The sequence below is a fragment of the Artibeus jamaicensis genome, unplaced genomic scaffold (assembly GCF_021234435.1).
Source record: "Artibeus jamaicensis isolate MK-2021 breed Jamaican fruit bat unplaced genomic scaffold, CSHL_Jam_final contig_233, whole genome shotgun sequence".
Taxonomy (NCBI): domain Eukaryota; kingdom Metazoa; phylum Chordata; class Mammalia; order Chiroptera; family Phyllostomidae; genus Artibeus; species Artibeus jamaicensis.
The window spans coordinates 56412501-56440281 of record NW_026521486.1 but is presented as its reverse complement, the minus strand read 5'-3'; the positions used below and the strand labels follow the sequence as shown (position 1 = coordinate 56440281).

General features: G+C 44.5%; 1 protein-coding gene across 1 annotated transcript in view; it reads left to right on the top strand.

The window, feature by feature from the left end:
* LRIG3 (leucine rich repeats and immunoglobulin like domains 3) overlaps positions 1-27781 on the top strand; it is a 46164-nt gene that overhangs the window by 16393 nt on the left and 1990 nt on the right. The window contains exons 4-19 of the mRNA XM_037168005.2: positions 8697-8828; positions 9639-9782; positions 10811-10954; positions 11236-11379; positions 11794-11937; positions 12840-12920; positions 13806-13877; positions 16116-16187; positions 16693-16856; positions 18980-19300; positions 20389-20670; positions 21806-22258; positions 22997-23155; positions 25285-25428; positions 25519-25791; positions 27025-27781. The exon at positions 27025-27781 is cut by the window's right edge and continues 1990 nt beyond it. Of these exons, the coding sequence (XP_037023900.2) occupies positions 8697-8828; positions 9639-9782; positions 10811-10954; positions 11236-11379; positions 11794-11937; positions 12840-12920; positions 13806-13877; positions 16116-16187; positions 16693-16856; positions 18980-19300; positions 20389-20670; positions 21806-22258; positions 22997-23155; positions 25285-25428; positions 25519-25791; positions 27025-27269 (2974 nt within the window). The 3' untranslated portion in view covers positions 27270-27781. The remainder of the gene's footprint in view (positions 1-8696; positions 8829-9638; positions 9783-10810; positions 10955-11235; positions 11380-11793; positions 11938-12839; positions 12921-13805; positions 13878-16115; positions 16188-16692; positions 16857-18979; positions 19301-20388; positions 20671-21805; positions 22259-22996; positions 23156-25284; positions 25429-25518; positions 25792-27024) is intronic.

Below are 27781 nucleotides of genomic sequence, written 5' to 3'. Positions count from 1 at the left end.
CTAAACACTGGAAAAATGGCTAGTGTGGTTGAATTTTCTATCTTATTTGTCTTCAGTGTGCATGGCCAGTGGCTGTTTCACTGGATGGAATCTGTAGGTCCAGATTCCTAAAGTCCACCCCACACACATTGCTCATCTGGCATGACGTTGTGAAATAATGTCCCCAGAACAAATGTTGAGTTGTGGTCTATACAGAATGTGGTTGGACCATCACTCTGGACCCAAATAGGAAATTAATGAAGCTTAAGATTCTATTGGCTTCTTCAGGACCACATTGTGGCGTTGTCTTCATACTCAGATGTCATCAGCTGAGAACCCAAGACTTGTCATTTTCGTAAGAATTTCTTTCAGATAGGTCTTTTAAGATGATTGATTAAAAATTCAAAACACTACCTTATCCCAGCTGAATTTCTATGGCTGCTCCTAGACCATGATTTTAGTACATAGACAGATTTGGGGTCACAAGTCATTTATTGGATGAATTATACTTATGGCTCTGTGCCTCTTGTACTTGACTGTTCACACCCCTATCCCTGTTAATACAGATGGTGAACTAAATGCATTAATTTAACTCCCCATCTTTCTAAATCCCCTTAAAATGAAAGTAAAGGACTGCACACCGATGGGAACCAAGGGAAAATAGGAGACCATTCAAATGAAAGATGCCATGAAAATTTTTCCAGTAAACAGGTGAAGTGTACCTGACTTCAGAGTAGATCCCTAAAGAAGCAAACTTTTTTTTCTGCAGAACCTCAGAGCAGTTCAGGAACTCAAAGACCTGTATAGGCGGAGGTGCAAAGTGGCACTAAACATGGGGGTTGGTTAAACCTCTTTCAGAAGAAGCAGTCAGACCTCTGAGTTTCTCCTCTAAAACTCAAAGCTCCAGGCCCGTTCTCCCCTGATGTTGGCAGAGAGGATTGGAAGTGCCCTCTCTGGAGGGTGGAGACAGAAAATCGCAGGAATTTGGGACACAGGCCCAGCTGGACAAGGGGTGGGGATTGAGGGCACCCTGTTCTGCAACCAGGGAAATTCAGTCTAATCTGGGTGCTCAGAGGGACAGTACCTCTTTTCCTGTTCGCCCTCGTGGACACTAGAAACAGGTCTGTGGTGGTACTGACCAGTCAGCAGGTCCATTCCACACACAGCCCTTAATAAAGTTTTTAGGACTGCCTTTTATTAAATATGCATGATCTACGCTGAGGGACACTACTGTTCAATTTCAGAGTCCCAGGTGTAAGGAGCAACTCTGCAAGGAGGGGAACAGAGCACAAAGCAGATCAGCTCTGAGGACTGACCGTGGTCCCCTCAAGTGTGCCCTAGCAATGTCCGCCTCACCCGAGAACCTGGTAGGAATGCAGGTTCTCAGGCTCCACCCAGGCCTACTGAAAGAGCTCCATGAGGGTGGGGCACCACAGTCTTGCTTCCAGAAGCCCTGCCCCGTGGCTCTGATGCCTGCTGAAGTTGGAGAAACTCTGGGTAGAGAATCAAAACAGCCTCTGGCTTCTCAGACTGACAACTATAAGGGCTGTCATGGAGTCAAACAATGCCTTCAAATCCTAAGGGAAAAGAATTTCTAATCTTAACTCTATACACCCACACTGTCAATCCTAAAATGATATTTCCAAACATAGAAAACAAACAAGAAACAAAAAAATAGTGCTACATATGCTTTCTGGGAAAGCTAGTGGAGGATTTCCCCAGGAGAACGAGGAAACAGACCGAGGGGGACCAGGCAGGGACTCTAGCAGAGAGGTGCGGTCCCCGCAGAGTGAGGCCAGGTGCTCTAAAGGCTGCGTTTTTGCCTGACGATTATGGGACACCTTTAGCAAATCGAGTCATTTGCAGTGTTTCTCATCCACATCTAGAATCTCAGCTTCTTAGAGGCTGACAGGTCATTCCATTTCATTTCTGCCTATTGACGGGTGAGAAAATCAAGGTCCACAAAAGTGGAGTAAATCAAAACAGAACCAGGAACCGAATCAACATCCCTTTGCTAGGGAACTGTGGCTTGAATGGCTGCTTCAGAGAGATCCCGTTTAGAGAGAGACAGAGACAGAGAGACAGAACCGAAGCAAGCAAGAGCGCACACTCCTACATTTAATAGGTTGTGTAGCGCATGGAACCACAGCTTTGCGTTTACTTTTTCTGGGTGACGTTTTTTTGGTCCTAACATTTTCTGACGTACGTGAGCATCTTGAAGCACAATTTAGATAAATCCTTGCAGGCTAATCCAAACTTAATACCGAGAGTTCCTGGACTAATCATGACTGGTCACTTCTGGGTCTTCAACCCATTCATTTCATCCGGTCTTCGGAGGAACCGAAGATGAATTAGAAGTTCTCTCCACTCGCAAGAAAACCACAGCCTAATGGGAACAGGCTTACTCACAGCTTAACAGTAACAGTTGCCTGGCGTGTCCAAATGGCTGCACAGGACCCCTCTGCCTCACAAGAGAGAGAGGGACGATTTTTAAGTTTCACTAAATTAGAGTTAAATTTTATTGCACATAATTAAATTGTTTCAGATTAAAATAATTGTTCAGTAAGTATGTTCTTCGGCATCCTAAATTGAAAGACTTGCTCTTAAATTTCTGTTTACATAAAGAACTAAATTGAATTTACACTTGAGGATCAAAGGGGTTGTTTTGTATGCGGCGCGAATGGGTTTTTGACTCATTTCTTTTTTTTTTTTTTACTTTTAACATGTGTTATAATTGGAATATTAATAGGGCCCTGATTATTGTATTAAAACATTGTGGCCATCATTATAATGTTCACGATCCAAAAGATAATTATATTTTATATTGACCTGGCTTTTAGCTGATAGAACTGGCTCTTTGCTCCTCACAGTGGCTCATTTGCTGCTTAGTATCATTAATTCTTAATCAAGAATCTTTCTCCTTGCTAAAATTGCCTCATTTGGCTTTGCTCTTTGATGCCCCAGTACCACTGGACCAGTCTAAACATGTGTTCTTTTAATGAAACTTCTTAATTACTTTTTTAGAAAAAAAAAAAAAAGATGAGCCGAGTTTTTATTTTTATCTGCATGGGAGAGGCCCTTCGCTTGCCAAGTCTCTCTGTTTAAAAGAAGCCCAGCATTATGGGGTGTTACTATTCCAGCCAAGATAGTTTTCAAGGAAGGTTTCTTTTTTTTGGGGGGGGGGGGGGGAAGTAGAGTTATTATTGAAAGTGTAAGTGACCTTTAATGTGTTTGCAAAATATAGTGTTTTCTTTAACAACTTGTAATTCCTTTATAAATGATGCTAAACTGGTTGCTTGCAAGTTATATATAGAAATCGGCATTTCCTTGGGGCCAGGCTGATGCTCCCATTCGGTGCAGTTAATGTGCTTGCTCTGTGGTTGTATGGAATGACCACAGATTCAGCAATTTGTTAGCTTCAATAACTGAATTGGACTTAAGGGATGTGGTTAGAGAAATGCATTCTAAGAAAAGAAGGCATTGCAACATATAAGGAAAGGTTTCAAATCAGGTTTCATTGCACACACCCTCTCTAAAATGAAAATGCCAGGCACACACACTCATCACAGCTACAAAGCCCTAAGCTGCCTCCTAGCTTGTGCAATAGGTAGGAGACAGTTGAAATGATTGACAGATACTTCGTATTCATCAGGAAGTTACAGTTTAATTGGTTCAGGAATTCCAGTGTGGAAAAAACCTGATATTCTGGTTCCTCACTTAACAAAGAGTATTTCACTCTGGGACTCTCCTTTCAGACTCTGGAAATCAACTACCACATTTATATCCACTTAAGAGTTCATGAGGTCCTTTGGAGACTCACGCTTTCTGGAGATTGTAGTGGGTCAAAAAGTAGAACCAGTCACCGTCATACCAAGTGGTATGTTATAACCTCGTAAGTTATATTGTACTGTGACTAATTTAGTCTGGGTTTACATTTACTTGAGGTGATCGGCACAAACAAGCACATTCCTTGTCTATGAGAATAATACCTTTGTCCATTTTCCTAGTGATTATAGGCACATTAAAATGTACTGGATTCTTCCAGTGGGCACCTCTCGCCTGAACAAGAGAGAACCGTAGTCTGTGGGCCTCCAAGCTGTAGGAGGCCTCCCGTATCAGGGCTGCAAAACACTGTGCTAACAGATGGAGGGAGTGGCAACTCCAGTAGCACTGAACTGGGTCCCTGTGGCCGGAGACCAGGGAACTGGAAAGTGTAGCTTGTATGTCAGGGGAGGAGGCAAGCACAGCCTGCATGCCCTGGGAAGCCAGGGGATGACTGTGCTGTACCCTGCAAGTGGATAGGTAGGCGGACAGTCATGAGCATCCCAGCCTGCCACCGGCTGTCCTCTGCACCTCCTGCGGTGCTCCCGCACCTGGTGTTGCCTGCCCTCCACCCAGGCTTTCTACCCACAGCTGCCAGAGCAGCCTTTCTGAGATGTGCAGCTGATGTTGTCGCCCCACCATCTGAAAGCCTCCCCTCCCCGTACTTGATCTTGACCTGGAGGCCAGATGCCTAATGCGGCTTACAGGCTACCACTTGACCTGTCATCTCTTTCCATCGCCTCACTCTTGACCTTCCTCTTCCTCCAGTCTCTCCCCACGAACTCTGCACTTCAGCCCTCAAGGCTTTCTTTCATTTCTGCAAAGGGAAGAAGCCTTGCCTTGCCTCACTTGCTTCTGCTTGGAACACTAGCTGCTGCCTGGCCCCGGGAAGCTTTGCTGATTCCCCGCCCACCTCTTTGTAGGAGGCTGTGCTTTCTTCCTCTACTGTCCTCTTTCCTTATCACTGATGGCTTCAGTGACCACTCCCATACCTGTCTCCTTCACTGATAGATCCTGAGCACTCTCAGGGCAAATATCACCATGCAAAATGGAAAGTCACGGTTGCCTCTGCATTTTAAAGGTCTTTGGCAAAGTAGGCTGGAAGGTGAAATTAGCAACAAAGCGGAGCCATTATTGTTGGGCTACAGAAGCCCAGGCTGAAATGCCTCTGAGAAGCCTGAGGAACCCTCTGCATTCCACCTGACCAAGACCCCAGGTCTGTGTTTGTCCACTGGGGACTGCTTATACTTGACCTTGGCAATGATTTAACCACGGGACGCCTTGTACTGTCAACAAACATAGATGACCAAAATGTCCGTACTCCTTACAGCGTATTTGCCTGGGACCAAAATGCCTTCCGATACTTACAGCACCATACCATGATGGTGAACAATGCAGAGATGGCATTTCCACATTAACTTAAGTCATAGAGAAAGGTATTCGTGCGGTTGGTTTTGGTTTTGGTTAGAGCACTGCATATTTCCTGCCAAAAACACTAACTGCAGTGCTTTCAATGTATTCGTCCATTTCGGCATTTATCCATATCTGGAGAGAAATAAAAACTGGATTTGAATGGGATCTTTGTCTTCTAGAAGTGGCTATTTGTGAACCGCTCTGTTATCATGTGTTTATAGTGAGGGCTCTAGGTGATTAAAAATAGTTTTTAAAGCAGTTTTTTAATGTAGTTGGTACATATCAGGTAGTCGTGTGCCAGTTATGTCTGAGGGCTAATATGAAACTGGCATTTGGATCTGATTCAGCGCTATTAGGACAGCGTTGAGATTTTGCGATACAGGGACCATTATCCCTGCAGTGTGAGGGATTTTTGTGCTGGGGAGCGGCGCTGACAAAGCCAGCACTGTGTGCGCCCGTCCCTCGTGGAGCACTTTCACACTGCCGTTTAGGAGGTGTGCAGCTCAGGAAATTGCTGGCTTTGGCTGCGGCGTACTTTAACTGCAAGGAAAATTTTATTCGTCACTCAAGTAATTGGCAGTTTTAATGCCTTGTTCATAATTACCTTATAAACAAACGAATACATAAACCAAAGATTGTATGGCCTGGTATCTAACTCGTAGCCATATTTGACTGACGTGATATACACCTGTGGGTCCGCCGCAGGGGGGGGGGCCCAGTGGTCTGGGGCCTCCCACGAAAACACCAGTTTGCCCCATTTATTGCAGAAATCTGAGGCTGAGCGTTTTCTTGTTGTTGTTAAATGTAAGTGTAGCTGTACTAGCCCCAGACAGCCTGGGGGCCCAAACCAGATGCACAGTTTAATGGGAAGTGGTGGCTGGGGAGGGGAGGGGCACGTGGGCACGTCAGGGCCCCCCCACTGTGGGTGGACATCCTGGTAATGCAGACGGTTGGGTTGTATGTTTAAGACAACATCTTTGTCCCCCGAAGCGTGGTTTTGTTTAACCCCCACACCCTGGCCCCAAGGCCCTGCAGCTTGTCTCCTGGACTGAGTCCATCTCCAGGGCCTAGAAATTGACTAATCGTCTCACTCGCATTACCCTCTACCTCACCACTGGCTCAAGGAGTCTTTCTCTACCCTGGCAAATCCAGATGTGGAAAATGGCCAAATCAGAGCTCATGGCCGACTTGACTCTAAACAAAGTCTGTACGACTTTATGGGAATTTCAGGGCTTCATACTGGTGACTGGTACATGGAGATGCTGATTCTGGTGGGTTTGTTGTGGTGGTGATGGTGGTTTTTCACCTGACTGTTATCACAGAGCTTGGCCCCTCCGTCTGTATCACCTTGTTACCCTGTATAGAGAGCATTACTTTAAACGGAGGCTAGATTCTCCGACGACTTGGGTTACAAAAGATCCCCCCACAATCCTTAAAAGTAACATATGGAGGATTTTAACACCATTTTGAGAAGCTTCCTCAGTTGTTTGCTTAGAGACTTAACAACCTTGTTCTTCCTTGTGGGGGAGGCAGCCCCTGACATTTGCAGGTAGTCAGGAAGTCTGCTCCTCCGATGGGTGCCAAACACATGCAGACCCCTGGGGCCCCCTCTTAGCAACCTAGGCTGCACGCACAGCTGGGGGCACTTCCAGGGCGTCCCCAGTGTGGGCATGCTGGGGGCTCAGTGAGCCAGCGTGGAGTGCCACATCAGTTTGAAACCAGAAGTACCGCACTTCCCCAGGAGTGGGAAGTCGTAGGCATTTCTTGAGGTGAGTCCCCTCATAAGGACTTACTGGCAAAGTATCTCTGAAACTGTGTGCTATGAAACAAGATTTCAGGGATGGGTTGGGGACCAGTAAGGAATTACTCTGTGAGGCACTTTGAGAGTATTTGTGTTAGAGCTCTAATTTCCTAATTTTTAAATGAACTATGATACCTGTACCAGAGAAGGTTGTCCCAAGTAAATGGCAAATGCGTGTATTGAAAAATGCTTAGCACAGGGCTTGGAATCTCATAATATGTCCTCAACACGATACAGTTCTATACACGTTCCAAGACAGGGGTGGAGACATGTCCCTGCGTGGAGGGAGCTCACAGTGTAACAGACAGGACGGCCAGGGTGAGGGCTGTGACAGCGCCGCCGCACAGGCTTCGGGGGTACATCACAGTTGGACCCAACCCAGCAACCTTCTGAGTGGTGAGAGGCCTGTGAGTTACCATAATGCAGAAGAGCTTAGTCAACTCAGAGCGCAAGGAAATGCATGTATGGGTAAGAAAGGTACATACAGGAAATGGATTTTCTAAGTTTCCGCATTAAGTGGAGGTTAACTATAGACTGTGTGTAGAAACAGCGGCACGTGACCTCTGCAGACTGTAGTACATAGAGCCTTCAGGTTGTCTCGTTGTTTGGGGTTGGTTGTAAAGAGAAGATTTTGTTTTTTGTAAAGAGACTGTTATCTCCCCAGCTTTTCAACCTCAACACATTATCTTCCCCTGCCTGTAAAGGTAAAGATCTAATGTGACAATTAAGATATCCCACCTATCAGTTTAATTTTTCTGTTCTAGCAAGATGGCCATTTAATGCAGACTTTCCCCTTAGAACCTGTTGTATCGATGACCTCTTACGAGCTTTGCCTTGGCCTTTTTAAAAAAATTTGTGGTCTAAAGTGCTCACCAGCAGAACGTCTCACGATGGTGGATGTGCTGTGCATGGGCCCTGTCCCATTTGACAGTCACCAGGCACATGTGGTGACCGTGACGAAGGAATTGAATGTAAACATTTAGCTTTAATTAAATTTAAAGAGCTTGTGTGGCTCCCATATTGGACATCCTGGTTTGGTGTCAAGACTGTTCATTAATGTCAAATATTTTAAATCTACTCCCAGGGATTATTTAGACTGGGGTGCTCTTATGTGATACTTTTCACTATTCAGAGCCCTGAAGCATACATATTCCCTGGTTTTGAAGTCTGTGGCAGTGCATTGAAACTTGCTCTTTCTTAAAGAGATCTCTCTGTCATAACTTTAAAAACATCCCAATCTGATGAGTATTTGAAGTTCATTGGCACCTGAAGTGTGGGCACTTTCTGAGTGAAGAATTAGAAGTAGATTAGGAAGCAACAGGAAGGAAGAGGGAACTAACGAATCAGTGCAACAAAACATGCCAAGTTGGTGCTGGGCATTCACACGCCATGCAATAAAAAAATGAAAAGGAAGAAGGACTGTTAACAAAATAACAAAGAAAAGTCATTCAGATGACACACCCAGATTTTTATAGGAATGTTTTTTGTATACTTTTATATTATGGTATACTATTTAATTCAAAATTAAAGTGACTAAAGAGATGCTCTTAACTTCAAAAGTGCTGTTTAGAGCAATCGGTTTTCCATTTTTTCGGAGAACCAGTTTGGAATGGAGAGTATTTTTCGCCTTTCAGATTGTTGTACTGTGACCCCTGTTACCTCTGCTATCTTTTCATTGCAGAGCTGGAAACAAGATTGGTGAAATATTACCCGAACAGCTGAAACATTTTCAATCCCTGGAAACATTGGACCTCAGCAGCAATAATATTTCAGATCTTAAAACTGTATTTCCACCTCTGCAACTCAAATATCTGTAAGTCAACTTTTCTTTAGCAAAAATTATTACCTGTGGTGAAAATGTCATGTTATAAGAAAATCCACTTTAAGACATAACAAACTTTGCCTATTTTTACTGCTGATGAGTCAAAAGTGTAACTTTTTTACTGATTGATAATTTGCTCTAAGTCCGAATAGCCACGATCTTCATTTTACTCTGATACTTTGAATAATGAAAGAATGGGACATCCCTTTTCATGGATGGGATAAGAAAACTTGTGGGGTACAACATGCTTCTTTTAAAAAAATTAGATTAAACCATCGTCATTTCATTGTTGTTTTATTACTAAGTCAGTAAAAGTGAAATTAATTTTTAAAAAGTAGATAAGCAGCCCTGGCTGGTGTAGCTCAGTGGATTGAGCACGGGCCTGCGAACCAAAGGATTGGGCTTCGATTCCCAGTCAGGGCACATGCCTGGGTTGCAGGCCAGTTCCCAGCAGGGGACACATGAGAAGCAACCATACATTGATATTTCTTTCCCTCTCTCTTTCCCTTCCCTTCTAAAGATAAATAAAATCTAAAAAATAAATAAAATTAGAAAAAAAAGTAGATACAGATCTCTAACAAATTTTTATAGTCTTCAGATGTTCCAATTATTCTTTCCCTGCCAGTGTGTGTGAACTGCAGTCAGTCCTGGTCCACAGGGACCAGAGGAGCGGTTATCTGAAGTGTCCACTGGTACACGTGGTGGTTAGGTTCTCTGGAGATTCACTATAGTACAGGTCATGCGTGCACTCTGTCTCCCCAAAGCAACCAGAAAGAGAAGCTCATTTCCAACTTTCAACAGGTACATCAACAGCAACCGGGTCACAGCCATAGAACCTGGCTATTTTGACAGTTTGGCCACCACACTCCTAGTACTGAAGTTGAACAGGAACCGAATTTCCGCTATTCCACCCAAGATGTTTAAACTGCCCCAACTGCAACACCTGTAAGTACAACATCCTCATAGGTGATGATGTTTCCTCATCTCCTCTAAACCCTTGGTGTCTGTTCTCTAAAATCCACAATGTGGCAGAAAGAGTTTAGAAGCAAGGATGTGGCCATCTTCCCTTTGAGAGCCGGAGTGGTAGAATCGCCGAATCAGAACAAGCCTTAGAAGTCACTTAGAACAAGCTCCTGCCCAACGAGGCCTGTGGGGCTGTTACCAGGAGAGTGAACAGGGTAATCATCGAACAGCGGTGTGCTGAGGCGTCGTGGTGGGACAGAAGAAACCCTGGGGCCTCACGATAGCTGGGGTTTATGAGAATAATGCCAACAACTCCAGGAGGCCCTGATGGCTTAGGTGGCTGTAAAGAACTGTCTCGTTAGTATTGGTTGAATGATCTGTGCATAGGCTCCTACAAAATAGTGGTTTTCAGCCTCGGCTGCACGTTACAGACACTTGGGGAGCTTTTAAAAATCCCAATGCCCAGGCCATACCCTAGGCCAATTACATGGGAACCTCTGGGGGTAAGATCCAGGCCTCAGTAATTTTTAAAACTCCCAGGTGATTCCAGTGTGCACGCAAGGTTGAGAATGACTGCCTTAAAGACAAAGCACTAAATGTGAAGAAGCGCAAGAGGAACCGACTTGTGTAAGCAGACTGAGTAGGATAAACTTGACCTCCCTGTTCCTGAATGAACCTCATGGCTGAAGGTCACATGCATCATTCTCATTCTGGAGAACTCAAAGACAAATAATAATTTGTTTACTTTTATACTGAGTGGACACAGTTTCGAAATTAAAGTGTGGTCTAGTTTCAGTGTTTTATCATTCCAGAAATACATCACACATTTCAGAAGGAAATTCACTTACTGCTATTAAATCAAAATTTGTCTCAATTAAAATGTTTAGAAATTTAAGACCACATGTAATTTAATGCTGGCTGGTTTCACTGTACTGTAGTAGTGTGACATTTATTACTACCTCCAGAATTTGTCGTATGAGCTAACTAGTTCACTGTAATATTTAACGCAGTGAGCTGAACCGAAACAAGATTAAAAACGTAGATGGACTCACGTTCCAAGGGCTCGGAGCTTTGAAGTCTCTGAAAATGCAGAGAAATGGAGTAACAAGACTTATGGATGGAGCTTTTTGGGGGCTGAGCAACATGGAGATCTTGTAAGTGTGGGACCTGGCAATTCCTACTCAGGTTGCATGACCTCTGAACACTCAGTAGCTTTTATTTGAAATTCCATGTTCAACAATCGTTTATAATTTAGTTTTGTTTCAGGTAAAACAACTTAGAAATTTATAAGCATGTGGTCTTTTCTGCTGATGTCTTCATACAACAAAAGCTAAATGTCTAGCAACAATAGTAATAGGTTGTCTTCACATGTCCCCTTTGAAAAGACTCGATAATGAACTTTGGATCCCGCTTTTGATTCTCATTGTAAATGTAGGCAGCTGGACCATAACAACCTCACAGAGATTACCAAAGGCTGGCTTTATGGCTTGCTGATGCTGCAGGAACTTCACCTCAGCCAAAATGCCATCAGCAGGATCAGTCCTGATGCCTGGGAGTTCTGCCAGAAACTCAGTGAGCTGTGAGTTGCCTTTTATTCTCAAGTTTGAGAACAGGGATCATGCCAGAGCATGAGCTTCTTACCACTGATCTGTGAAATGTTCATAACAGTTTCCAAGGTGACAGCTTTTTTTTCACATGCAACTTAGTCATATTTTTGTCCTGATAAGTTGAAGCCGACTCTGCTGTTTCGGGTCTGTGGTGCGTGGGCTAAAGCGATGATGGTTATTTTCAAATAAAGAGACTTTTTTAAATTACTGGGATTATAAATAATGTTTACCTGGGTATTATTAAGGAGTCAGCCTTTTAGAATAAGGATTATTGTGGTTACACATATTACCTGTCTTTTCATTGTTGTTGTTTAACAAATCATTGTGTTGCATTAGAAAGTAAAAGCTATTATATGTGGGGGTTTTTTTTCCTTTTTCTTTTACAGGGACCTAACTTTCAATCACTTATCGAGGTTGGATGATTCAAGCTTCCTGGGCCTCAGCTTGCTAAATACCCTGCACATTGGGAACAACCAAGTCAGCTACATTGCTGATTGCGCCTTCCGGGGGCTTTCCAGTTTAAAGACTTTGTAAGTTACACATTTTGCTCTCCATACGTGAACCTAATTGGTTCCTAAATGTGCCCACTTTTCTCCAAGCAGATTTCCTTTGTTGTGAAGGAAGTGTGTATAGCCTTAGAAGTAGTGTCTTAATCTTTCCCAGATCAGTTTGATTAAAATCAGTCCATTTCATCCATATGGGTTTCTTAAAGGGATTAAAAAAAGACAGTGATCAGATTGTTTGGGTGATTATAGTTAGCCTTCTCGGGATCTCCAGGAAGTTGCTAACTGCTCAAGAGGGAAACAATTTTAAGTCCACTAATTTTTATAAAATGCAGATTAAAAATTACCAAGAGCAAAAAGATATACAAAGTCATCAAAGGAGGATGTCTGTTTATCATACCAGTTACCTCCAGATTTGATCTCTGTCCAAGAGCAAGAAGAGGGAACTGGACTAACTGACCTTTGAAAAATCTCTCAAACACTAATTTTAACATTGCGCAATGGGCTGGCGATTTTTGCGCTGTCAGAAACTTTTGCTGTGTTGTCTACTTGAAGCATTACATAATTGAAAGACATACTGTATGCTTTGGCAAACTCTGCTTATGTGGTTGGAACAGTGGTTTAAAAGTTTAATGTATTTTTCAGACTTTTCAAGTCTTTCAGGATTTAGTCATCTTGATAGAGGAATTAATAGAGCCAGAGTGAGCTGTCCTGATTCTGGGCAAAAACCGAAAGTGTTGTGGAAAGAGGGAGAATTTTCTCTTGTTTGGAAAGGCGTGCAGAAGATGTGGGAATTAGGAGGACTTCACTGCAAATCACATGCCACCTGGGTGGCAGTCTTAGATTTCTGAGTGTATCCCTAAGAGAATGCTTGTATCTTTTGTTAAGTACTTGGTACCAGTTTTAGTAACATTCCTTTTTAATATCAGGGATCTGAAAAATAATGAAATTTCCTGGACTATTGAGGACATGAACGGTGCTTTCTCTGGGCTTGACAAACTGAGGCGGCTGTGAGTATGAGATTCGCCTCATAATGTGACTCAGTCTTTGACCTAAAATAAACATTGTGTCTTAATTAAGTCAGTTCCACAAACTTAAAGAGTTTAGAAATAGGTGCTTAATCCGGTTGATATCCTTTGTCATTTCCCGTAATGAGTGCTGTTATATAAGAAGTGTGTTAATTTGCTTTTCTTCTTTGGTATAAGGGTTTTATTCAACTGGTTTCTTTAACTTATTTTAATATCTAGATAAGAATTTATCATTGTTTTATGTGCTTAGACCCTTAAGATTATCATTGTGTAAAATTTCAACATTTTGAAATTTTTACTATTGCACTCTACTCACAGAAATTTTTAAATGAGGTAACCCAGTATCTACTGGTGACAGACGTAGGTTCCAAGCGATAAAAACATGCTTACATTTAGCCATAAAACGGCTCTGCAGATGGCCAGATTTTGTATTTTAAGCCGATGGTTTTCAAATTGAGTTTCATGTACCCCTAAACTTCAGTGGATAATAAAGATATTCATGAGTAGGGAGGTCACAGAGACATTCTCCACTGTTATCCGCTTCATTTATTAGAGTGCTGAGGAAATTCACTTGGAGTAAAGTTTCTACCCATAGTGATGGCTAACCATTCCTAAAGAGACTTTGAAAGGCACTGCTTTCATTTAGCCATCAGTACGATTTATTGATTGCCTGTTTTTGCTGGGTTCTTTTTTGAATGCTGTGGAAACCGTGCTGAACCGTACCACTGAAGTAGATAGTATGGACTATTTTGTTTAACTCAAAAAAATAAAGTATTCACAAATGATTTCAAGAGCAGTGGTTTGCATGAGAATTCTACCCCCAAACTGGCTTATATTAACTGTTCCAATGGGAATCTCTTTTTTCAGAATCCTCCAGGGAAACCGGATTCGATCTATTACCAAAAAAGCCTTCGCCGGTCTGGATGCATTAGAACATCTGTGAGTAGCCGGCATTCAGTTTCCCTACAGGTAGACTAAGATAGGTGTTCACTGATGTGGCCTGAAAGGTAAAACAAACTGAAACATAATCTTGTTGGCGTCCTCTTCGTACCAGGAAGTGCATTTACACATCTGCTCACCTGCTGTCTGCCCGCCTACCTGCCCACTCACCTGTCGGTGTCTGTCTGGAAGCATCCAGACACACCTTTTCCTTTGCATTTAAGGAGATTCCTGCAAATTATTCTTGGCTTTTGTTTAGTTATTTTTCTAAACTAGTGGTATATATTTTTTGAACTATCATTCATGCCCTGGAGGGTGGTTCAGTTGATTAGGGCATCGCCCTATAGGCCAAGGTTGCTTGTTCGATCCCTGGTCAGGGTACATACGATAAGCAACCAGTGAATGCATCAGCAAGTGGACAACAAAGTGATGTCTCTCTTTCTCTCTGATCACCCCCCACCAAATCAATAAAAATAAATTAAAAAGTTAGAAAACTGCCATTTGGTATGCACCCACAACATGTCAGGCATTATGCCAAAGTTTTTATATGTAGCCTCAAATAATCCTCACAAGAACCCTATTAAAGATACAAAAAATAGTCCCTATAGTTCCTGAGAATGACACTTGGAGGTTATTAAAACTACTTTCAGAGTTTTCGTTCATTTGTCATTGCTGATGTTTGGTTATAAAACGTACCACCTGCTTTCCCCCCTTTATAGTCCTTTTTCTTGTTCTGCTACTAACCCATCAGTCAGCCACAGGCAGAAGCAGGACTCAAACCAGGGCTGCCTGAGTTTTCACGGTGTCCCTGCCTCTCATAAGCTCTTCCCTTCACCACCTCTGCCATCGGCCATTCTCAGGATAACTCCTGGCACACAGTTTTGAATCGACATTTAGGGGCTTAACTATTTTCAGCTTTAGGAGAGCAGATGAGGCAACCATGATGGGAATCAAAACCTGGCGTGAGCACTGAGCCAACCAGCTGCCTGTGGCCATGAGTTTATGTCTTATACTTGCACAGTAGAAGTACAAAGCAACATAAATACTTCACCCTGACCAGCAAGGAATGCTTATGGCCAGAAATTTTAGTATGTAATCACTTACATAAAGAAGTTATGATCTAAAATGTGCTTTGGGTTTGTACCGTCCTTTGTGCTGTGTGTCGAGAGTGAAGACTTAGCTGTTTTCTGGGACCCACCTTGCCGCTGCCTCTGGTACACTTGGCAGGTGGAGGGGTTTGGATGTTGAGCCACGGTGACTGTGCAGTGGTTCGGGTTGTGCAGAACGACTGTGCACCGCAGAATTGGGAAGGGCAGAGCAGCACGGCTGGACTCCCTGCAACAAGAGAAATGAGCCAAAGGCTTTGCCGTGGGGCCCAGTCCAGTTCTGGGAAAGTGGTATCACTGGGTCAGTGGAGTATTAGCCTCTGCTTCAAGTCTCTGAACCTTCCTGACTCTCCCAGCCTCTGTTGCTGCCCACGTTTGCATGGTCATTCTGTCTTTACGGTCATTTGTCTCATTCACAGTCCTTTCTATATACTCGGACCCTTGTAAAGGAAAACAGAGCAGTAATCGTTGTGGAGAGTGCTTTAAGTCATTCAAACTGCTTGGAAGTACTAGTTAAAAACAAAACCAGCCCAAAATATTTGCTTGTCATGTAAATGTTCTGCCCGAAGTGTGTGTTTGTTTTAGCAAGTACATCTTGTCTAAACAAGTAACCATCTTTACAGTAGCGAGTTGTGTGTGGCCGAATTAGGCTGGTGATTAAGCCTAGGTTTTGAAATAATTGGGCTCAAATCTTAGCGTCCCTTTCCTGCTGAGCAAGGTCATAATGCCACCTTTTGGGTTTGCTGTGAGGAGTAAATGTAATACTCAGTATATGTAAATCTCTTAACAGTGCGTATCATAGCAAGTATTCTATATGTGGTGTTCTTTTAAAAGCATCATTACGAGCACTTTGTGTACTTAAAAGGTACTAATGGTTAACTTGAATAATGAGAAATTCAATAAAAATAATATAGCAGAATAGCTTGGGCCCTTGTGAGTCCAGTGACCGGTAAGTGGTCATGGAAGCAGAATCTCTCACTATGACTGAACTAGCCCCTGAGGCAGGCAACCGTGTTGCTCAGCGCCGGCTTCCTCGTGGGCGCTGCGGGGGTCGGCCGTCCAGCGTGGGTTTGGTGAAAGGCATGCCGAGACCACCGTTTGCGCCTGATGTATCTGATCTGATTATTTTCAGAGACCTGAGTGACAACGCAATCATGTCATTACAAGGCAACGCATTTTCACAAATGAAGAAACTTCAGCAACTGTAAGCTTTGCTTTTCCTTCTGCCTTTTCAGTACAGTGGAGAGGGGAAAACCACCGCGGGAGGCGCCATCCTAGTTTAGGCCGCCGTGAGACACGTCCGGCCTGTGCTCAGTGTCCCTTGACTTTCACACCAGGAAGCAAAAGGAAAGCAAAAAGTAATGAAAGGCAACGTGGTTCCTTTCGTCAAAAAGAGTAGTTTCTCTTTCCTTCTGGGATGGCTTTGTCATTTGAATTTGTGAGGTCCGACGGGCCTGGTCACAGTAACAAGTTTTCAGTAGTAAGGTACCTTTGATAGATCAGCACTTCTGTCTCAGTGGGTCAGCAAGAACAACAACAAAAACATTGTGCCAGGCACGTTTCTTGCATCTTAAGACAGACCGTCGGATATCTCCACCTGGGATGTGTGTTTCCCTATTCACTGCTTTGTTAGTGTTTACTGGAGTTTAGCTTACTTGAGCAAAGCTGCATTTCATATAAAACAAATTGAATGTAATTACTCTCCTCAGGCATTTAAATACATCAAGCCTTTTGTGTGATTGCCAACTGAAATGGCTCCCGCAGTGGGTGGCGGAAAACAACTTTCAGAGCTTTGTGAACGCCAGTTGTGCCCACCCCCAGCTGCTGAAGGGAAGGAGCATTTTCACTGTCAGCCCCGATGGCTTTGTGTGTGGTGAGTGGAGCTGTTGCCTGGGCCTTTTATTCTTTCTCCTTCTTATTTCTCCCATTTGTCCCCATAATGCATTGGAATACATTTACGCTCTTTTAGTAAAGCTTTTATTTCTGCTCAGGTAGATGAAAACGGATCTGTAGTTTGCTTATTATTTTAATTTTACCGACGAGAAGGAGAGTTTTCATGGTCTTTGTTTTGGCATTAGGGGGGTTTGGTGGAAGGAGAATGACGTTGGATCTCTGGGGAATTAGAGGATGTAGGACCAGCCCTTCTGCTTAAGTTCCCTAGACCTCCGTCCCTGCCTGTATGAAGCGGGAACCCTGCTCCCTCCAGCTCCGGGGCTTGTTGAGAGGCTCTCGTGAGCCCTGTGCAAATGCGGTTTATGTGGAGGAGAAAGAGCAGATTATTAGTTAGTGATTTACAGGCTGCTAAAATTTTTACTCTTGGTGGGTAAGGCATTTCAAGTCATGAAAGTTTGAATTTATTATGAGTAAATTTATGGTCTCTTATTTTAGCACCTAAGCATTTCAGCATTAGAAATCCGCTTATCCAAAGGTCACCCAGCTAGTTAGCAGATCTGGGTCAAAAAGCCAAGTTTATCTTTTTGATGCCGTTTGCTGTCTACTACGCTCCACTGTTTACTATTCACTGCCATGGAGACCTTTGCCGAATGAAATGGGTGTATAGAACATGAAGTCAGCTTTTGCTTAAATTTTAGTTAGCATGTGCATTAAGATATTACAGAACCTAATTTTATATTGGTCTTTAAAAATTTATTTTAAAATGTTTCCCCTAAGATTGGTTAAATAAGTATAAGAAAAATGTATATATATTTTAGGTTCCAGCATTAAACAGTGCCAAGAGTTTCTGGAAGTAAAACGTCTGATGTAGCCCTGGGATCTAAATAAGCTTTTGGCATTTATCTGTAGGGACCTGAGTTGTTTTCACAGTTCTCTGTTTCCAAGATATGAATTCTTCACTACTTTGAGACAAACGGGGTGAGGCAAAAGGAGGTGTACAGTTGTTCATGGGGGAAATAGTACAGTAATAAATAACACAGGAACAAACCCCGTGTTTCACATATTCGCAGCTGTACACCTACTTTTGCCTATCCCTGTATATGCAGTATCCATAATATCGCATCCCTCCATGTGGACATGAACACTCATTTACCAGGTGAGAACCCTATGACCATCATTCAAAAGAAGAAACTAACATGCAGACACAGCATTGGAAATCAGCAGCATTGGAGTTATCAGAGCATCCCCCACATCCCATTCCTCTTTCTCTCTCTCACACACACATATACACACTCACTATTTTTGCAGTACTTTTTTCAGAACCCAGATAATACATGCGTTAGATCTAAGATGTTCTCTTCTCGGTTTAGACCATCTCTGAGAAACTGGAGTTCTAAAAGGTAACTTTTCCGAAAAGTAACAGAACTAAAAATAACTGCAATGAAAGAGTTGCTTAGCTCTAATTACAATGTAGCTCTGACAGTGCAGCTCCCTGCGGCTGGATGGATGGTCCGCTCTCAGCTGCAGGCCACGCCAGGCTCTCACGGTGCGCTGCGGAGGGCTTTTTCTTTCACGACAGGATGGGTTTCTTCTGCTCTACCTACAAATTACTGCTTGTAATATGGGTTCTGTTTTTGGTAAATGGGGTGTTAATTGCTGTCTTTAGTGATATTGATTATCATTATTGATGTTTGATTTTTTTCATTTTGCTGCTTCTTTGTATTTGAAGAACAGAGAGAGAATTGAAGTTCCGATAGTATTTATAGGTGGTCTATGAGTTTCTTAACTGATTTTTTTCTTGTATTTATATTTTAAAAAGCACAGGGGGTCTGGGATAGACCATGTTCCCAAATAACAGTCTTCTCTGAGTTAATGATTGATAAATAGCTCTCCATCTCTACTTGAAGTGAATGAATTCCTTTATAAACACTCTCCCAGGCTGGCGTTTCAACACTGGGGCTGCCAGTCCATCTGTGAAACACACACACAAAGGGTAAAACCCAAGCCCCTGTCGGTTTTGAGTTTCTTGGTGTTCACATCTGAGTAGCATTTGGGCTCTCAAGCCTTCAAATTGTTCTGTTTCCTCCTCTCCATTTTGAACAGATGATTTCCCTAAACCCCAGATCACGGTTCAGCCGGAAACACAATCAGCAATAAAAGGTTCCAATTTGAGCTTTATCTGCTCGGCCGCCAGCAGCAGCGACTCCCCCATGACTTTCGCTTGGAAAAAGGACAACGAGCTGCTGCACGATGCCGAGATGGAAAACTACGCACACCTGCGGGCCCACGGCGGCGAGGTGATGGAGTACACCACCATTCTTCGGCTGCGCAACGTGGAATTCGCCAGCGAAGGGAAATACCAGTGTGTCATCTCCAACCACTTCGGCTCGTCCTACTCCGTCAAAGCCAAGCTGACAGTGAACAGTATGTGATCTGACTTTGCCTTCTGCATTTCAAGGCTCCTTTTAGAAACAGAGCACCTGGTTTCCTCTCCCTCTGACTCCTGCGCCTGCCCTCTGCCCTCGTAGTGCTCTTCCAAACCCCTTTATTCCCCTACCGCTCATACCACAATATTCAGATTCTTGGTTATCTGTATCTGATCAAGCATTTTTTGCATCCACCCCGTACACGGGATGGTGGGTACCCAGAGATGACCCAGACATTTTAAGCTCTTTGGGAGTTCACACTGTGCTAATTTGATTTGGGAGGCCACGAGCGCAGTGTTAAAGCATACCGCCTGTGTCACAGAGATCTGGGTTTGAATCCTGCCACTTCTGCGTATCACTGTGTGACTCTGAGCCAGTTACTTACTCTCTCTGTGCCTCCAATGGTACGCCTGTCAATGAGAGAATAGTACCTACCTTATAGAGGTTTGATAATCATTAAATAAAATTCATGTGAAGCACTTAGCAGAATGCCCAGAATACAGTAAGCACTAAGTAATGCAGTTTATAAAAGACATACATCATCGCTGGCTCTGCGAGGCACTCATGCAGTTCTACGGTAGGATCCTTGCCATTTGTCGTGGAATCATGTGTTATCTCCTGTGGGAAAAGAGTGTGTATATGATTTGTTAACGCTTCGAACGACTGATTGCTGAGGCCCGACACAGAACCGTTTTGAGTTTAAAGTGTAGGACAAAGCACATTTAGAGTCATAGAGTATTAGAGCCAGGTGAGATTTGTAAGAAAAAAGGTGGAGTGGTCAGGTCACAGAGATACACATTGATTTGCCCAAGATCTCATGAGTGACTGCTGGGGACACGGGAATGTAGCAGGAAGACCTCCCGTCCGAGATGAGGTGACCTGCGATTCACCCTGACCGTGTCGTTTCGTGGCTCCGTAACCTTGAGGGGGCCACCTAGTCTTTCCTCACAGCCTTCGATTCCTCGTCTTGTGATCAGAAATAACCCCGCCTTACCTGTGTCAGGGTCATGTAAGTCTCAGAAAAGAAGGAAAGGGAACCTCTAAACCCCCGCAGCACTAACGCCCACATTGTCTTTCGGATCCCAGTGCTCCCTTCTTTCACCAAGACCCCCATGGACCTCACCATCCGCGCGGGGGCCATGGCGCGCTTGGAGTGCGCTGCCCTGGGACACCCGGCCCCGCAGATAGCCTGGCAGAAGGACGGAGGCACGGACTTCCCCGCCGCGAGGGAGAGACGCATGCACGTGATGCCCGAGGATGACGTGTTCTTCATCGTGGATGTGAAGATAGAGGACATCGGCGTGTACAGCTGCACCGCTCAAAACAGTGCAGGAAGCATTTCTGCCAATGCAACCCTGACTGTCCTAGGTAACTGGATGTTTGCCCTATGATGTAAAGTAGCCGTAAAGATGCTGGCTCACCCAGAGTCCCTCCGTTGGGAGGGTGGGAGACCATCCGTAGGACGGGGCCCCTTTCCTGGGAGGAACTCATGGCTCTGCAGAAGCTTCGAAGTCAGGAGTGTGTTCCACCTTCAAGTCTGTGGTTGGTGAGGTGGATCCGCTCCCTCTTCCGAGGAGAGGGGAAATGCTTTCCCTTTCCTGCAGGGTTTACTGCAAAATCATGCAGTCTCCGCCGATATCTTATTTTTGTTAAATATTTTATTTATCTATTTTAGAGAGAGGGGAAGGGAAGGAGAAAGAGAGGGAAACATCAGTGCGTGGTTGCCTATGGTGTAACCTGGCCCACTACCCAGGCATGTGCCCTGACTGGGAATTGAACTGGTGACCCTTTGGTTCTTAGCCCCGTGCTCAGTCCACTGAGCTATACCAACCAGGGTTCCACTGATACCTTCACACTATAAAGAAAAAATGAGATAATAAATATATGAACATTTTGGGAGGGACCTGTTGTCTTTTCTTGGCTTAACCGTAGCATTCTGAAAATTGGAGTTCATTTCTTTTACTGAAACAGATGCTTTTTAAAAACATGAACATGTTAATCATATGTGTCCCTTTAAAGGAGTTCAAGTAACCTGCTAACACCAAGTAACAAAAGCAAATCATTTTTTCAGAATTTTAATATAGGACTGGACACGTAGCACCAGAAAGTTTCTCTTTAAAAAATTGTGATGTTCTGATTTTTTAATGCATCCACACAGTCTTGTGCTCGGCATTATGTTTATACATATTTCTGTTTCTGAAAAAATGTCTAAAATGTTCAGCTTTGCCGCCCCTCCCCCACCATTCCCCAGCCTTGTCAAGAGTGAGGGGGGTGGAGGTGAAAGAACAGTAAATGTTAACTGTGACAGGCGTTAAGACTCATTGACGGCGGAACAATGAAATGAGATCCCCAATGTTGTGTATGTTTGGGCTCTTAAAGAAGCATACATAGTAACTTGAGGGAGAATAAAAATTTACCTTGCAATTTGAATCAATCCAAGCACTGGGTCTACTGCAAAATGTCATTTCACTTAAGAGATAAAGAGCGTAACTTCTCATTTCAGAAACGCCATCGTTTTTGCGGCCCCTGTTGGACCGCACCGTCACCAAGGGGGAAACGGCCGTCCTGCAGTGCATCGCCGGAGGGAGCCCTCCTCCCAGGTTGAACTGGACCAAGGATGACAGCCCTTTGGTGGTCACCGAGAGGCACTTTTTTGCAGCAGGCAACCAGCTGCTGATCATTGTGGACTCAGACGTCAGCGATGCTGGGAAGTACACGTGCGAAATGTCTAACACCCTCGGCACCGAGCGGGGCCACGTACGCCTCAGTGTGATCCCTACTCCGACCTGTGACTCCCCTCAGATGACTGCCTCGTCGTTAGACGATGACGGCTGGGCCACCGTGGGCATCGTGATCATAGCGGTGGTCTGCTGTGTGGTGGGCACGTCGCTGGTGTGGGTGGTCATCATATACCACACGAGGCGGAGGAACGAAGACTGCAGCATCACCAACACAGGTGCGCAAGCGGGCCGGGCTCGGGCTCGGGCTCGGCGGGCGTGTGCGTGCGTGCGATCCCGGTGACTCTCGTCTGCAGGGCGTCCTGCAGTCCCAGCCACGTCAGGAGGGTGACTCATTTGTTTCCAGCTGCAGAATTGTGGTTGGCTAAAAATAACACCCTGGCCCAAAATGCAGCTGATATTTAAAGATTAGTGCTTTTTGTGAGAGCCTGATCAGAATATCCTGTTGGCTGTGAGACCCAGTGGAAGTCAGCTTAAATCCTTCGCAAGATGGTAGCGGAAAACCAGGAACCGTCCCTTCACTTGGGAGGCTTACACTCCGTTGTAGGTTTTCATCGTGTTGTGTGTGCGACAGAATCTAGAGAGGACAGCAGTTGTTCGTGGGAGAGAGCTGTGCGCACACTATCAGTGAATAATACTCAGTCAGGGCTACAGCAGAAACCCAGATTGACTCAAGAGTTCAGATACTCTCCCGTGAAAATTCTTAAGCCTTTCTTTTTAAACATTTGTTGTCTTCGAAATGTGGGTGGGGCATCCCACAGGTGATAATGTGGAAAATCAGCTCCGACTGCCTGGGGCCGCAGAGCCCTGACTTGCCTGCCTGAGTACCACACAGTCCAGACGGTTTTGCAGGGGCAGATCAGTGTGATTGAAAGAAGCCTGTACTGTACCTCAGGGAAGCCTGTGGGGCACTCGTGAGGCTTCTCAGTTAATGGGATGCTGCTGTTGTGTTGTAGATGAGACCAACTTGCCAGCAGATATCCCCAGTTACCTGTCGTCCCAGGGGACACTGGCTGATAGACAGGATGGCTACGTGTCCTCAGAAAGTGGAAGCCACCACCAGTTCGTCACTTCTTCGGGGGGTGGATTTTTCTTACCACAACACGATGGTAACGGTGAGTGTACAAAATGAGCATGGGCTGCAGTTGTTTTGAAATAATCTGATGGAAGGCTCAAATATAATATTAATTTTCTCCAGAAGATCCTCGGCAAAGCTAATATTAAATGAAGTTTCTTAAATGCCAGGAGAATCTTCATTTCTGACAATAAAAGGAGAGAAGTAGGTTAAGTAAAATTTAATTCCTCCATGCAATGTAAATATTTTCTTTACATTGTAAATATCCTTTGGCCCTGAGTGTTCTACCTTATAGGAGACCGTTCGGCCTGGCATGGGCCCAGCTGCCACTTGGAAAGGCCAGTGGAAAGCGAGGTCCAGTGCACAGGGCCCTCACCCATGGATAGGTTCTCCCATGGGAAATCAGGCCTGCATTGTGCCTGGGCCACTTTGAGGCTTGCTTTTTGCTAAAACTGCCTCACCCTGAATTGAGGCAGCAAACGTTCACTGCATATCCTTAAAGTAAATTCCTAAATTCTATGCTGAACCTCCCAAGGATGAGTGTAACCAATTCAACCCACTTTTCTCTTTGCATTTGCAAATATTCCTCTTCTGTGATGTGATTACCAGCATCCTCTCCTTTGTTTTCTGTAAAAGGTAACCACCTAAAGCAAACCCGTGCATAGTAAATGAGGACCATCCTCAATGTAATGTGCCCAGAAAAGCAATCAAAGCTTGTCAAGGCCGGGGCCGAGGCTCTCTCCTCTTGAGAGAGTGGCCCTGCCATCCCTTTCCTCCACAGGACTCAGTAGTCAATGTGAATTTGTCTCATTTCATCCATAACACCACTGACGCCACAGGCTGGGGTCCACGTCACTACCTTATTTAAATGAGGGTGACTTGTTTCATGCGTGTTCTGAAACGTCGAGTGATGTAAGAATCCTTTTATTAGGAATATGTAACTCTGGCTCTTGTTTTAAGAACTGTATAGTTTTAAGAATCATAATGGAGGCAGCATAAATAAGAAAGAACACAGGCTTGGTTTAAGAACCACTTCTGACACTCCCAGTGTCTTCAGGCAATTATAGTACTTTCCTGTTAGGCTGTGAAAATTAAAGAAAATGGTAATGGAAAACTACATGTTGCTTGGCCCATATTAAGGGCTCATCAGGTGGGAGCTATTGATGTTATTTTGAAACATTTGGGCATATTTTCCCACAAGCATTTGTTGAGTGTCTGCTCTGTGATGGACTCCATACTTGGAAAAGAAGAGATTTTTTTGGTTTTCACGGTTTAGTCGGGGATGAGAGAAAATTCAACCAATGATTGCTAAGTGCCTGGTAAGGCAGTGGTAGAGGATGTACACATAGGTTTGCGCTCCTAAGTGGATGTGCTGCCGCACTCATGGGATTGCAAAGAGCAGAGGCCCGAGCCTGCTCCAGGGCAGCAGGGTTTGCTGAAAAGACCTTTGTGAAAGTCACAGGGACAGAACTGGAGCATACTCATGCCCCCTCACCTGGATCCTGGGGCCGGAGGCTGGTCTGCTCGGAGCTCCGGAGGTCAACAGCTTTGCTGAATCCTCATTCTGCAAATGGGTGGTGTCTGCTCTGACACCACCCATGCTCAGTCCATCAAGTCCTGCTTCCCAGCCAGGTGGCTCAACACAGCATCTCCAACACTCACGATGTCACTGCTGTGCCCACTGCTAACTGGCTTACCCTTTCTGGGCTCTTTAGCTCAAACACTCCCACTAGGACTTGTTGTGGGATGAGCCCCTCTTTGCTCTCAGCATTAAGAGGTCATTAGGTAGGTGCCAGTCTGTGGTCCTGGTCATCTGTGACTTTGCGGAGGAAGGACGGTAGCTGATGGTCTCTTGTGGTTCAGCTGAAAGTGCTTTGCTGCCGTATCCATGCAAATCAGTTTCTCTTGCATGTGGGTGGGGCCAGCAAACAGGTTGCCGTGTGTGGTGCAGTGCTTCTCCAGGTCCTCTGTTGGTCAGATGTCACAGGTTTACTCAGTCCATAGACTTCAGCACATTTTTTAAAAATCCTGAATGTCTGCAATTTCTTCCTGTATGTGTTACTCTATGCAAAGTTTTCATCTATAAATATGGAAAATGCCAAAAGTAAAGAGAACAGTGAATGATGCTTGCGTAAAACTGGTTCAGTGACTGAGATATCTGTCTTAAAGGGACATGCCATATCGACAACAGCAGTGAAGCTGATGTGGACGCTGCCACAGATCCATTCCTTTGTCCCTTTTTGGGGTCCCCAGGCCCCGTGTGTTTGAAGGGGAATGTGTACGGCTCAGATCCTTTTGAAGCCTATCATACAGGTGAGTGGTTTTCTTATCCGCGTTCTGTTTCCTGAAAGATTTCCAGAAGTGCTAACTCTGTCTCCTCCCGGTACTGTCCCCAAACGGAAGGTCGTGGCGCGGACCCTAGAACTGCCCTGGTGGACCCCTGTGAGGCCAGTCACACAAAGAAGAAGGAGTGCTACCCGTGTCTCCACCCTGCAGAAGAAGCCTGTGAACCGAGTGTCGGTGACACGGGGTGGCCATCGCATGTGAGGAAGTTAATCAGCTCCACTTACGCTCAGAGTGAAGGACCTGGAGTGAAAAATGTGTGTCTAAAGTCCTCTTTAGATTTTGGGCCAAGTTCAGAGCCAGCATTGGTTACTTCGAGTAGTTCGTTCATGGGTGAGTTCACTGAGTTCTGCGATGCCTCCCCTGGGGACCCACACTCCACGTTGCGTGTGGCAGAGCAGTGAGAGCTTCACATGCTGAACTGGTGGAAAGAGTTTGGTTTTTTTAGTGATTCTGTTCTGCCATTCTCTTAGTTAGCATGTGTTTCTGAAAGCAAAGTCCGATTTGGGGGATTTTACTTGACTACGTGTTTGATCCATAACTAAACCTTAGGAGCTTTCAGGCTGCACTGTGTGTGGCCTCGCCTCGAACACAAGGGTTTTGGGAGTGACCGAGGAGCTCAGTGTGTCAGCCGTGTGGAAAAAGTGGTTTTGGGGCTCCAGCAGCCTTTGGGGTGGGGCTGTGTGCTCTGCGTGCTTGTGGTTTGGGATGTCTGGTGGTTTATAACGAAACCCACAGTGGAAGGGTAGACAGCGTCCTACCTGGCAACAGCTCCCTGCTCGCCAGCCCGCCTGGACTACCTTTGGCAAGGACACCGGCAGAGCCCTGGAGCCCACGGTGGCAGCAGTGGACACTGCCTGGCACGAGACCTGTTTGTGGACTTTTTAAATCTAGTGCCTGGGACCAGGGAGGTGGGAGAACTGAGATCATCTGCACACCAAGTGGAGATAGGGGGAAATAAACCACCACTTGTCTTGTCGTTGAAGAAATGGAACTTGGAAATATTTCATCCAGCTATTAAGACATTTTATGTTTTGTCACAGTATAATTACTTATATTCCTTTTTGAAAAAAATGGAAATAGTCTGTTTTATACCACTGAGGCAAGAATTTGAGTCAGTTGAGCAGTATTTTGCCAGTAAAAAAAGAACATAACGTAAGAGTTATTTCCAAAGTACTTTCTGTACCCGGGCATGGTTTCCTTGTACATTGCTGTCCAAACGCCCTTCAGGGAGACTGGGCTCCGAGTCCTAAGGTGAGGTGGTGAGAGAACCCAGGTCGGCGACCTGCACTGCTCAGTGGTGAAGACGACTGCGGGTCGTGAGAGGTGGAAAACAGCGACGTGTGGGTTCAGTGGGCGTGTGTAAGAGTGATGTAAGAGTCCTCAGCTCCATTCTGTACGTTCCGTCTGCACGGCACGCACACTCGGGCAGCGAGTACCATCCTGTGCACCGGCAAAAAATGTTCATTTGTGCTCATGGGGTACGGTGCCGCAGTTGAAATGGTGTTTTGATGGATCACAGGTTAGCAAAAGGAGTCATATGCTCAAGGGGTCTCTCTCTTTCAGGAACCTTTGGAAAGCCTCTGAGGAGACCCCACCTGGATGCCTTTTCAAGCCTCGGGCAGCCATCGGAGTGCCAGCCAGGAGCCTTTCACGTGAAAGCACATTCTTCCCCAGACTTGGACTCTGAGTCAGAGGAAGATGGGAAAGAAAGGACAGAGTTTCAGCCAGAGAATCACACATGTACCTTTAAACAGACCCTAGAAAACCACAGGACTCCACATTTTCAGTCCTATGACTTGGACACATAGGCTGAAGGCAGCCCAAGCGTTCTGACATACTGCTACCTCACGTGAACTTTTATTTAAAAGAGAGAGAATCCTATGTTTTTAAATGGAGTTATGAATTTTAAAAGGATGAAATGTCTTATTTATACATATGGACCAAAATTACCAAAATTTATACAAATTTTATAACTGGGAGGAACTTTCACATACGAATTTCTTTTTAAACTATTTTATAACTTTGTTTTGTGTAAAAAAAAATCTTGTGTAAATTAAGGGTATAAATCCATTGCTATTTTATGTATTTTTATAATGCCAGATTTCTTTTTATTGAAAATGAGTACTAAAGCATTTTAAATAATACCTGTCTTGTACTTTTTTTGAACAGAGTTCACTTCATTTTATTTTGCACATTTAATAAAATGTATCATTTTGAACCCAAGCCCCATCTATACAATACCGTCGTTATTGTTTTCAACCCTGTGTAGGCCTAATTATTGAACATGATCATGTCTCAAGCCGGTGAAAATTACATGCAA